Source organism: Styela clava, chromosome 2 (genome assembly GCF_964204865.1).
Source record: "Styela clava chromosome 2, kaStyClav1.hap1.2, whole genome shotgun sequence".
Classification (NCBI taxonomy): Eukaryota; Metazoa; Chordata; class Ascidiacea; order Stolidobranchia; family Styelidae; genus Styela; species Styela clava.
In genome coordinates this window covers 10,762,910-10,777,161 of record NC_135251.1, presented here as the reverse complement: position 1 = coordinate 10,777,161, position 14,252 = coordinate 10,762,910, and the positions used below count along the sequence as shown (strand labels likewise).

The 14,252-nt window shown below is 33.1% G+C and overlaps 1 protein-coding gene across 6 annotated transcripts in view; it reads right to left on the bottom strand.

The window, feature by feature from the left end:
* LOC120335843 (protein Aster-A-like) overlaps positions 1-14,252 on the bottom strand; it is an 85,776-nt gene that overhangs the window by 13,222 nt on the left and 58,302 nt on the right. For all 6 annotated transcript variants that reach the window (XM_039403455.2, XM_039403454.2, XM_039403456.2 and 3 more), the window contains 4 exons: positions 4,238-4,322; positions 3,637-3,740; positions 2,046-2,225; positions 1,516-1,642 (listed from right to left, as the gene is read on the bottom strand). In XM_039403455.2, the coding sequence (XP_039259389.2) occupies positions 1,516-1,642; positions 2,046-2,225; positions 3,637-3,740; positions 4,238-4,322 (496 nt within the window). The remainder of the gene's footprint in view (positions 1-1,515; positions 1,643-2,045; positions 2,226-3,636; positions 3,741-4,237; positions 4,323-14,252) is intronic.

The window sequence follows — 14,252 nt, the reverse complement described above, 5'->3', positions numbered from 1 at the left end:
GATAATTTGAGTCAAACATCTAGAAAAATATCGTGAATGTTTAGCAGAATCTCATACTTAGAGACAATTATATAATGTGAACAAACTTCATCTGAGCTAACATTCAGAATTGTGAAAAGAGAATAACTTTTTTACAACGAATTTAGAAAATATATTCATAATCAGGAATATCGAATATGTCTATGATAGAAATTTGAAAAAATATTTGTAGATTTGAATAACTCGAAGTTTATTGCTAATATCATTTGCTTATTCAGTATTAGCATATATGTATATTTATATGCATATATTATGGACTAATGGAAGTACAAGTTGCACATATCGTGAGAAAACGTTCCGTTAAAGATTGAATATTATTTTTTTGAGTAATGGGAGAGGAATGAGGAGCTTAAAAGAGGCCAAGAGAGGAATGTGTCAATAAGGTTAGAGACCGCTTAATTAACTGGACTTCAGAAATACTGGTTGAAACAAGACAAATAGTTTTACAGTGAATGCATCACAAATATTTTCGATTAGATTATAAACATATCATATTAGAGAATCAGTTTCACTAGAACTTAACAATGTTTTTAGAACTACAATACTAAATGTCATCAAATTGACTTCAAAACAAAAGAACAATTTAAATATTATGCTGTTATGCAGACTACAATAGTTAATTCTCCATTTTAAATCAAATTACTTGATCACGGGAATAGGTTCTGCTAGAACTAAACACAATGACTTTCACAACAATGATACTAAAGGAATACTAAAAGAAAATTATCCTCCCAAACACACACAAAAATTATATGAATATTATGCAATAAATCAAAGGAATTCCTTTTTCAAGTTTCGCTTTGAAACAATCGATTCCAAGGAATAGTCCTTAAAACAGCCAAATGCGTGAACAAATTTTTATTCATAGTATGTGGTTGCAAATACTTGCATTATCTGAAATCATAAGATTTACTTCAAATTGAATTTAAATAGAAAATTTCATAAATTGAGTTTAAAGAGCAATATTATTGTCTTATATAATATGGATTGAATTATGAAAATAAAAAGTAATAATGTTTTATTCAAAATTTATTGAAATTAATATGGTATATTATGTTAAATAGATGATAGAACCAATTGGGAATGATTGTGGAAATGATGCGGGGCACTAGGAAGAAGGCTTTTAAACTATTATGATCTACGGCCCCTCTCAAGAATATACTAAACTGTGACACCCTGCTCTTCTATGAAAAATCCCAGATTTGCATTCAACGTGTGTGTTTTCATTGGTTATTTTATGCTCCCCATTTATTTAGAAAAGCCAACATACAAGCAAAAAAATTACTATCAAACTGTCAAAGAAATAAACAAATGAAAACCACTTTACTTTTTAATTAATATAGCCATCATAAATGGTACCCAATGAAGACTTTGCTTGTACTGATATGTGCCCCCTAGAGGAGCTGATTCTTGCAAAAACTTCACTCGAAAGATTTCAGAGCGAATGATATCAGCTACATTTACAAACCAACTTACCGAAACTCTGGTGTTTTCTGGGGGGCATGTTCTCAGGTCTGACGTAATCATCATCTGAGCTACATAACCCAAGTTCTTCTCCGTAGTTACTGTGAATTTGAGTCCATAATTCATGAGCAGTCATCGGCTGAATGATAAATGTAAATTGGAAAATGTTTGAAAAAAGATCGTAAAGTTGTTGTATCACAAAATGTCTTGGATGTGGCTACATATTAGTACTTCAAAATGATGAACATCACAATATTGATAAAGTGATGTAAATGTAAGCAATATGTATAATGATATAATCTTTTGCATTGTGGCCCTAAAAAAAATCAAGTCCTATCAAAAACATAGCTAGTAAACAGGATATATGGGATACAAAGTCCCCAAAAAAGCCCGTTTGTATGAACAAAAATTCGAACTTCGAAAGATCTTTTTTATTTTGGTTAGTTGTATAATATAGTCACATTTTATAGATTCATTTTAGAATTTTGCACACTTAACAAATTTGGCCTAATGCACACTTTATTATGCATTTATTTTCATACCTTGTCCAGCAAAGCATTCTGCCACAATCTGAAAGTCAGTAGATAGGCTCTATCTCTTGCAGTGAAGCTTGTAAACGTTGTTTTTGTTTTGTCTTTCATTAAAAACTGTATTGCATTCGGAATGACTTTAACTGTTTTTTCTTTCGTCATTTGGTCGATATCAACAAGTTTTACAGTGACCTTGGAAAAAAATGAAGGTTGAAATAAACTTGAAAAATCATTAAAATTAAATGATAATGTATTGCAAATCAACACATAACAATTTAATAATAAAAACGATAGGTACAAATACGATGCAGGACTGAATGAGTTTCTAAATCAGCGGTTCCCAACCAGCACCTATGAGAACCCGCAAGTGGGCCACAGAGAAGTTGGGGGGAGCCACAATGATGAGCTTGAAATTCCATATTCTCCATAATCTCATACTATAAATATCATAGGAATGAAGAACACGGGGGCGGCATGCGTGCTAACAGCATTCCGAAAGGGACTACAAGCCATAAAAGGTTGGTAATCACTGTTCTAGAATACAATATTAACACTTATTATTATAATTTAATCATTTAAATGAGCAAAACCATTTTGAGCAGTAAACAAACTTAAATAATTTCAGTGCAACCAAGATATAGTAAACCCATTCGAAACTTTTCTTAATATGACCAATCTATTGATTCATCATGTTTACTGTTGATTAATCTCAATGACTTAGGTCACACCTATAGGCTATACACCCGTAGATGGAAACCGAAAATGGCCGCAGTGATAACAGAACCCTCCACATTAAGCAAAGAAAACATCAACTATGGGACAAAATATAAGCTCATATATCGCCAATGTTTAAACATACATAACTGCACTCGTATGTATGGTTGATGTCAACAATTCAGAAATCCTAAAGAGCAATTCCTAACAGTTCATTTTAACCATATATGAAATAACAATATTCCCAAGAGAACAAGTACTTATTCCATATACCCTTCGAGACCCCTTGTCTAATCAACTAAACAAATTCCCAGTGTTGAAGATTGTAAATAACAAAAACTAATTAAAAATTCGGAGATGGAATATCATTCCTTTCATAACCATCATGGACCACAACAACCACAATGTTATGAAGTACTCTGCTTTTGCAGGTCATATTTTACATCACAAACACATTTTGCATATGACTTGTTATTATCACTGGTATTTTGACAAGCAGAATATTCGATAAAGCATAAAAGAAAATCCTGAAAAGGCACGTCTATTGCAATTGATAGGTCAATTGCACCTAGTAAGGTGTCTGAAACATAACATAGAAAGTGCTTATAAAATGTGATTCAAGAGTCTTTCTTGCACATTAAAACAAATATATTTATCAAAGAAAACGATACGAAAATATATTTGTGTTAGTGTGCCGCAGCATCGTTGCATTATATGCATATGGATCCATCGTCACAAAAGCATAGAAATGGGATAAGCAGATAGTCTTGCAGAAACCCAATTGAAAAAGTCCATTATTTTTTGCCAAAATAGAGGAAAGATTGACTAAAAAGATTAAAATAAAGCGGTCAACAATAGAGAATATCTTCTATAATGAAAGTATACTCACAGCAGTTTGCCATTTCAAAATATTCGAGTGAAAACAAAGATAGTTTTGTGAAACGTACAGTCTTCCTTGAACTAAAATGTCTTTTACCATTGCACAGGTATAATCTGAAATATAAACAAATGGCAATTACATACAGGTTGTATGACTTTTATCTTCTCACTTATCACTTCATTGACATTCAAAGTGAACAACTATACACAGAATTCAAATCAGTGAAGAGCTTGGAGATATGAAACAACATTATAAGACGTGAGGAGAAATGTTGAATGACCAACAATATAAAACAGACATTCAATTTAAGAAAGAGCAACGTGAAAACTTTTTTATATGATTGTGTCATGAAGGTGTCAAGCAAGTTCCAAGTAAGCCAAATTGTAAATATAGAGTAAAGTAAGATATAATCAAATGGAAAGCATGTGATGTCATAATTCGAAACAATTCAACTTCCAAAGTTCTACCTTGAAGGGTTCATGCATGATGTTTTGTAAGTCGTTTATCATTATACAAATACTACAATTCAAAATGACGCTGGCCTGAAAATTTCTGATTTGAAAGGTTCTTGAAATTTTGTATCTAGTTTATTATTATAAAGTGAACATACCAACAAGTAATCTTTCACTTGAGGGTAGATCTTTGAAGAATTTATGGAAAGCTTCATTTTTCTGTTTGTATGAAGGACTCAGCACCTGAAAAAAAAAATTTAACATTTAAAAAAAAAATATATTTTTGAGGAGAATGCACATCCATTGTTTTGAAGAAAAATCTGCTTAGAGTAAGGTTGCAAGCACTCAATCAGAAGCAAGATTAGAAAATTTATACATTCATGATAGAATTATACTTCAGTATTTAAAAAAAAGACAAAATAACCTTCATGATGTTGTATTATTTACAATCATTAAATTAAAATGAATGCAAAAACTTGTTGACGTTGTAGTGTAGTAAATATATTGCACCAATGTTTCTAATTGGTCAAAATCATATTCACAATTCTCAACTATCTTAGTCTATCTACGAATATTAAAACAAATTCCCTTGTATATGAATTAGCTACTTGACAAATGAAGTCTACTTATGCACATCAGAAATTTAGTACAAGAAGTTTCGCTCAGTTTTCATAAGAGTGTAAATATGTTCCATATTTCAGAGATTAAAATACCATTTTAATTATTCATTTTTCAATTCCTCTCCTGTTACCAAACACAAACAAATGTAATCTCTGAAATATGGCACTCATAGCTATGATTAGTTAGGTTATTCATATTCAAATCTAGATGTTGAATAGCAAATCATAAAAACGTACAGGAAACTGACACCGCAACACAACCATCATTATATCATTTAAATTTAAAAAAATGATTCACTTAACTAAATCATACAATTACGCAAATTTGTTAAAAACGATGATACATAGCGCATTCAGAGTTATATTGGTTTAGAATGGAACTTATTTCTAATCTTGGATTTCGTGTATTCAGCCAAATTATATTTCATTTCATATTTTCAAGCCTCTAGTATTTGACAATATTAAATTTCATTTTCATCTTTGCTTAGGAAAGCAAATAAGCGTGCATAAAATAAATTCAATGTATCAAATCAAAATATCAGAATCATATAGGATTTGTCATGAAAAGTATTGGATTGTACTTCATTTGCATCTAGGTGTAGAATCTTGAAAGCCATAAACAACTAATGTGTGTTCATCTGTTAACATTCTTACATCACAATTAAAATTTTAACCATGATGGTTATATATATGGATATTCATTTTAATTAAGATAGGAAAATCTAATGAAATATCATAATCTTTGATGTGAAAGATTCATATAATACATCAGGTCAGGACTATGACGTTATCCATTATTATACTATGTTTGACCAGTGACCACCCACCGAAACTAGTGTTAATTTTTGATATCTTTTAGTCTTGAAATCAAGAAATGTCAAAAATATAACCAACTATCTGTGACCACCCACAAAATCACAAAATATCTGTCTTCAGAACTAATTGGCCAATTGTTACAAAAGGAGTGGTATAAAAACAAAACTTCTCAAAACCAATTTTCAATATATAATAAAAAGATTGATTTAATTGTTCAAAAGAGGCAGACAGTAGTGAAAATTGATCAGTATGGCAGTTCTCTCATTTCATTTTGTGAACATTATAATCAATTGCAAGTGCAAAAGGGTCATGCAATGCAAAGTAATCCCATACCCAACATGGATGATAACCGGGAGAAGGCCATGGCTCGCCATATGATTAAGCAGTCTTATCGGATTTCCTCTCCCCGGGATAAATATGTAAATCCTAATCCTACCATCATGTTCTTCCTCCTCTCATACAGTGTTTTGTAAAACATTTAGCTGATATTGAAAAGAATTTGATCGAATACAGTCTGGTTACTGATCCAATAGCACTGTTATTAAACAACTCATTCCGAAATTTTTATTCATTTACTTAGCTCAATTCTTCACGGTGGTATGAACAGAAGAAAATTTTGCATATCAGGAATTTCCGACTAAACAGACTGATATGAATGCGACCAGAGGACGAATTGAAAAATTTCCTACTCATAAGTAATCTGGCAATATCCTACAATTCAATATACTAGTCATCACACAAATATCCACACAAAAACTCTTTGTCAAAAAGTTAAACTTCACAAAATAAAGTCTAAGTTCTAATGTTAATATTATCTTCAGATGTCAAACAGCAAAGAATTAATTGTTTTCTTAGATATATGTCACACAAAAATGTTAAACTACTATTTTGCTTAAAATTTGGGCTACCAGATATGCATACTTATCAAAACAATAAAAGTCAAACGTACCATAATCTATATATACCAAGTTTTTAAATACGGTATGTGAAAAAAGCCTAATGTTACTCTTCCAAAAACCAGAATCATTTAAAACACAGTATATGCTTGGTCGAATAGGGGCCTAATTTCTATCCTCACACTTCATATCCTTCAAAAATGCTATTCAATAAATTCGATCAATAGGCAGAGATAAGTGCACTTATATGCCCAACAGCTCATAAATAAACTGATCAATTCAGCAAAACTTCCCTTAAAAGATTCAGTAAATTGAGGCATGTAAAATGCGAAATTGAAATAAGACTCTTTTCGCCAACGGCAACGTCTGTCCAAATTGAAGAAAATAGAACTTTAAACAAATTAAATAATTTGATGTGAGGCAATTTAATTGGACACAAAATATTTCAGCAAAAAGAATATACGGTAATCATTGATAGGAGCCCTCATTCGACCAAGCATGTTTTACCTACTTCAGATATTTGTTTCCTAATATGATGCAATTTTGGACTTGATTTAGCAACCACCTAAAATCGACATGGATTTATAAAAATTGGGAAATCATGTTACCTATAATATTTTGTGTTTTAACATTATATATTCCATTATGATTCATTACAAAAATATATCATATGAAAACAAACTCAACAATAATATGACCACACAGTGACTAATTCCTAAGATTGTTAAGAGTATGTTCCAACTACATTAAAAAAATTTATTAACAAGTATTATTTTATATAATGAGTTGTTTCTGACAAGATATAAAATCAAGAAAAGGTTTTACAGAGATACAAAAATATAAAAGTAGTGTGTTATTCCTAATCCATTTAACAGTTTGTTTGTTTTCTTGTCAATGGGACTTAAAAAAGAAAGTACCACAGTTGAATACTCTAACCATATAAGCCATAAGAGTATGATTTGTGAAATTATGAAACAATGATAAAATAAATTTTTAGAATGCACTAAAGCACTGTTCAGAATAATCTCATTTTGAATATTCATGTATACTAGATAACACCATGTTGTGATACGTCCTAACACGGAAATCCCATGTGATGTCACTTCCTCAGTTTCGCAGTAATTAAAAAGTAATAAAGAATATATATTAAAAAATGCTGACCAACAAGAGCAATATATTGCCCTCTGTATATAGCTCACCAATAGAAGGCTATAGCCTATAGATCTGACATATTTGAAAATGAGTTTGATTTTTATGGCAGCTACACATACTGATACATACGTACTGCCAATCAATTGAAATACCATGCCAAGTGTGGATCAATCATATAGTCCACCACAAAGCAGGTCTCATGCAGAGCTCAAAAAAATCAAACTGTCAGTGTCTAAATCCCCACATATGCTATTAATAAATCAATACTTAAGAGCCTTAAAGAAAGCTTCATTTACAAACCATAGAGTAAAATCAATGCATCTGCAGTTGACCTTTTGAGAAAGAATCAATGATTCTAACAAAAATAAACAGGGAAAGAAAATATGTATACGATATTTACTGTATATCGTCGCATCAGCCCTGAAACAGTGAACTCATAAAAATTCGCATATATGCCGACCCTTCAAATCACAGCAAATGGTTGCAGAAGAGAATTAATGGAAATGACAAACATCATTGTCATAAAGCGATTCTTGCTACAGCATCCTTGCATTATATGCATACAGATTCACTGGCACAATAACATAGAAGAAGGATAAGTAGTTAATCCCGCGTATACGCCAACCCCTCAGTTTGGCAACTTTTTTTGTTTCAAACTTGGATTACGGTATATGTGAGGATATATGATATATATGAGTGTTCTTTCTGAAAATACTAACCCCACAAAATATCCCAGAATACAGTATTCTTTTTATTTTATGCATCCAACAATATTCAAGCAAACTGGGCCGAATTTCAGCTATTATGAGTGTTTTTTCTCTAACTAAACTAAAATATACTTTATGTACTAGACGCAACATGTTATGTTATGTGTGTGTTGCCATGTTATGTGTGTCTTTTCATGTACTAGACACAACATGTTATGCATGTGTTTTTTATTTCATATAATGAACTGATGTCCAAATAAACTTGACGCAATGTAAGCTTGTATTCTGATGTAAGTTACCCATTCCAGCTAAACAATAACATAGGACAGTCAGTTAATCCTTACTCCACCACGGAACTATCAGTTCAGCGATTTTAGAGATCAAGAGCACAATAACCAACAAGCTAGTATTAGTACAAAGATATATAGTCAAGCATGGAAATTTGGATGATATTCAGATATGTTCATACACTTCATGCCGGTCATTTTACTTACTTATAAATCTCTTAATAATATAATATACCTGTCTGTCAGAAAATTTTTGTGCCATTCTTGAAAATGATTTGGATTTTCTTGATTTAGTTTTTCTTTTTCGTTTTTCATTTTCTTTATTTTCTGTTTTTGTGTTAAAATCATTCTGAGCTTCAGTCTCCATTCTCAAGCTGGCTATTGCAAGCTCTTCGACAGCGGTTTTCTTGCTTTCTCCATCCAATGATTTCTTTTGCATTGATTTTGTAGGAGAGGAAGGGGTAACCTTACCACGAAAACTACTTCGAATGCTTTTTAACGCTTTTTTACCCTTTTTCGGAGTTGATGTAATCGCTGTATCTGAATCTGCCCGATCACGATTGATCAATACTTTAATTTTTGAATCTCTTATAAAACTATTGTCTTCGAAATCAGTAACTGGTAAACTTGATGATCCAGCATCGCTTTCATAATCAGTTGCGCAGGACCCAGGGCTCAAAAGCACGTGACTAGTAAGTAGGGTATCTGACTTGTGCCTGGTTACTTTTAACTGAAGCCCGGTATCATCTTCCATAGTGTCATCGACAGGAGTTACAGGGCAGCTAACGGCTTTTGTAATCACCGGTAAAGCTTTACTATTCGTGCCTGCATCTGGGAAACCGCTTATGTCTAAATGCGATGGTCTATTTTGTTGTTTTCGATCGAACTTCCAATCGCTGCCTTTTTCTTTTCCATTCTCTCGAATAGTTTCCTCAATTCGCACCTCTTCTTCCGATGCGTCTCCAAATGACGTCACGGTTACCGTGGGAATAGCCGTCGATTTCTCGGGTAACGTAGCCCGAGAGTCCATTTTTTATAGACTAACGAAATTAAATTCGATAATAAACTATATTTTTTTCATAAATTCGATATATTTTCCGATATCTTTTGAAAAATATTGCTGAGAATAGCATCGTTATAAATTAGAATATTGGTCTCAACCGGGGAGATATTTAGCTTTGTATGTGCAGTGGTATTATATTCTTTTAAATATCATTATATACTCATTTACGCACACATCATAAACTGCTTAACCTGTCTATAAGCGGTAGTGCGGCCTGTGACTAACACTAGGTAACTAAATAACACTTGAACGTTGAATATATAATTTATTTTTTCTTATAGTTAGGGACTTCCGAAATATGCGGATGGGTGAAGCCGTGAATTTAATGGGAAAGAGTCGAAACATCGATTTTCAGTTATGAAATGCGCTCATCTAGTCGCGATATGCAACATTTTATAACATATTGATAACTTGAATACTTTTCTGCATTGCTAACGCACTATAAATACAACGAAAATTTCGTTCTGTATTAGTATATATTACATGAAAATTTCAATCAGAATGACGACGTTTATAATCGAGAATCAAGAATGGATTGTGACGTAATAAGAAACTAGAAATAACTTTTCACTGCTAATCTGGTGATCAATTTGAACAAAAAACATGCGAAACACTTTTCAATAATTATTCCCGAGCGATAAAGGCTATTTATAATCAAATTGACGAGAAAAAGTAGGCCCTTCAAGTTCAGCGTTTCCAAATGGCCGAAACAAATACTTGATCAACATTGTAAAATATAGTCAAAATAATTCAACTCGGACAAAGAAAAAAGGCATAATAAAACAACACTAAATTCATAGTAAAACCATACGGTGCACAGCCTGTGACAAAATTTAGGACCAATCACGTAAAGCGGAATTTCCACGAAGAGGTGCTGTAGGCTACAAAAAGCACACTTCCGCATACAGTAATCAAATTTGCAAAAAATGAGTCGACCCATAGACGGCATTTGAGTCAGCGATGTTCAGCGGGCATTTATTTAAAATAGACACAATACACAAGTGCGGAATCAATTTCCTATTCTACAATAATTTTAGCCAAATCGAGCAACGAAAAATTCGCACCGAAAATTAATTTACAATAAACCCGCCTTCAAAACGCCACACGGCAGCGATCGATCGATAACCTATAATAAGTATCGATTTTAAAGGCTGAAATTCATCACACGGCCGTGAAAGGTTTACTTTCGGTCATCGAACTGAAGAAACCCGCTCTTTTCTGACTTCCTGAATGCATGCAAAGACTAAAACTGGCAGGGTTAGTTAGGTTAAATGGCCAAATGAATGTAAAGGACACCAAGGTCGTAAAATAATAAATAAACAATGTCACATGTCTTCACAAAGGAATTCTATAGAACACGGGGTGTAAAATTTCTAAACCAGATATAAATTGGAATTTTGTTAAATTTGGAGTAGAATCGATTTATCGGAGATGATTTATCAAAAATCTGTCTCTTTGTAACACTTGAAATGCAGTCAAATAATGGAAATGCATATTATGTGATGTTAATCTCCATTCGAATGGTCTCCGCCGTGGATGGCTATTGAGCTACCTACATCCAGTACCCACCCAGTAGGTTTGATTATTAGGGCAGCTGCACTCCTTATGTTTTGTGTGTTAGCTTAGCTGCTGATCCTGCGTGTAGGACCATGAATCAAATACCTAAATTTTCAATTATCAAAACTTTCTGTATACCACAATCTCAAATCACTATATTCACTGTATTTAACGTCGCCATTTTGGTAATAATACGCTAAGATCCAGTAACACTTTTCAAATTTTCTATTTTCATTTTCCTAAGTCAAGCCAAAGACGCTCAAAAGCTATTGTTTCTACAAGTACTCGCGCCTATACTCCTTTAATACGTAATAATACGCTCAGATTCAAAAGCTATTTGCGAATTTTCACATTTTTTTTCCTAGCCAGGCCCAACGATCGCTCCAAAGCTACTGTTGCTACCAATCCTAAAAGGACTGGCTCCAACTGCACTTGGGAAGCATAGGCGACGAAAAAAGTTATGAATAATAGATCATATGATCCCCTATAGCTAAGCAAACACTGGTTCCATCCGAGCTAAATACTCACCAGACTTCATAAATATTTCAGAAATACAGGAGTTGAAAAAGTCAAACGAGAATCGGAAGTTTTGCAACAAAACTTCAACCTGTATGGACATTTATATGCAATAGGATAAAAAAAAATAATGATAAAAAGATATTCTCGCCGCCCACATTAAAATAACCAGAACTCAGGTCTTTAATAAGTGTCTAGAAATTCAAAAATGATTAAATTCAAAATTGTGTTTCGCGTTTTTCTCAAAACTCAAATTTGTGACTTAGGCCCGTTCTGTTCTCATCCGGCGATTTATACAGATGTAAAAGGTGAAAATTTGGTCGCACAACGAATTAATAAATTTGTCAATAATATCTTTTTAGACCATATTTTAAAGCCTAAAGTTTTTTTCGCGAGGATTTTATTGATTTACCGATAAATGGCAACGCTAAATCACTTAATATAATCAATTACCGCATAAGCGAAAATACACCGCTGTTGACTATAAGTGGACGACGCAAAACTAAACCACATTGGTTTGAATATAAATTATAAATATAAATAAGCCCTAGGTAGATAGGTGATTGAAAAATAGCATTAGGATTGAAATCTGACAACAAAACTTTACTATCCCTGTAACGCTCAGTAAAAGCCACGCAATCGGAACTAATTTGTTAGATTAAGACGCGTTTTAGAACTGTCCTAGAACGGTGGACATTTGTAAATTTTAACACATATATGCTATTTCAATTTGAAATGCTTCCTATCCACTCAGATCGCTCATCGCTTGCGGTCTAGCCCTCGTTTAAGATCGAATCGTCCTGATGCAGTGCCTGAAACGATGACCTACCTAAGCGACAGCATCTTATGGTAAAAGCTGTTATATGGCGTAATAAACGTTGCCGTCTCGCTATTCTTTCCGGTTATACAAATACGGTTCAACATAGAATCAAATGTATAGCGATTTTACATATTCGCCAAGCTTAATTTGGACGCATGACAGTCTCATTTATTTATGACTACAACACAAATGCATAGCACGCAAATTTGTGCGGGGAACGAGTCATATAATGTAAATTACTTCCGTTTAAAAGCACGAACAAATACCTTAGATATAAGCGATGCAACATATTAAAAAATGACTGTGAATGCCCATTATTGATATAATCAGTGAAGTCCGCATTTTGATTTTTAGTTTTCTATGATGCCTATATTGTTAGCATATATTTCCGACCGAAAAGTTAGAAAGCCAGATAACAATTTAGTCTGCCAAGCACATCATTCAACTTCGCTAGTTTCCCCAGCTAGCCATGAAATTATTTAATTCAGTGACATTAGTGATGGCAATATGTCAAAAGATTTTTTTTGATTAATTTTATGACCAAACAACACGTACTGCGATTTTTTGATTACTCTCAAATGTGACGGGGAAGCATCGCTAGGGCGCTAAAAACAAGTCTTGAATAGACATTTCAAACGCTGGCTTTCTCGTTTGCTTCTCACTGTTTGTACATCCTTACTACTGAAATCTTTATACGCGAATTCAAGATATGCCAGCACTTTCCTCAGGTTTAAATCCCCTGACTGAAATCAGGCAAAAAATAACTTCAAAAGACTCAAATTCATCGTAAATCTATACATTGAGAAAAACCTCCAAGATTAAATATACAGTCATTATGATATCGGATTCCGTAATAATGGCTAAAATTATAGGGTCGCATTTTAAAAGGATCCTCAATAGAGAATATTTTATTTTTTTACGGCTTTTAGTAAAACAGTACGTAAATGAAAGAATAAAATAACTAATTGATTATACAATTAGGCTGCCTAAGTTGGGTCCAACTACCAATTTATATTTTCAACCCGCTGGTGGCTTTTAACTTCAGTTAGATAAATAAATGAAATCTTCAAAAGAAATTATTTCTTTAAACTTCTAGTTAAAACCCTGGGCAAATGAAAAACACGTTCGCATTACGATTTTTGAATAAATGCTTCGGCGGATGCAACAACTGTTTTCCACACAACTCGTGCTGGTAGCCTACCTATAACGCATGTCAGGCACATGCTTCTGAAAAAGGCAACTTGTGGAACCACAGAGCTGCTGCATTTTGGTCAACCAGTTGCCATGGTCTAAATACAACCTGGGTACATGTGAAAATAAACGAATATCAATCAATGCATATTTCATGTTGCCGACGCGCGTTAGGTAATACAGATGAGACGCTACAGACAGATTAACTCGTTGAAAATCTATAAATCGAATACCGGAGGTCTTTGATGACAAGTTCCAACAACTGCAGACAATTTATCTTCATCCGGGACATAGACGGGACTCATTAGGCAGTGATATATGATACAAATATGCAAAAAACTAAGAGTCAATTCAATCGAAATCAATGAGAACAGGGGCGCAAACAGAAGTTTAAAAAAGGGACATTCGGACCCCCTAGGCAGCGTCACTGAATGAGAAAAATACATCCAACATATTTCGGAAACTAATTATCCCATAACGAAACAATACAGATATTCAAATCCATATTTCAAGTCAACGGGGATTAAATTATCGCAGACCTTTCCTCC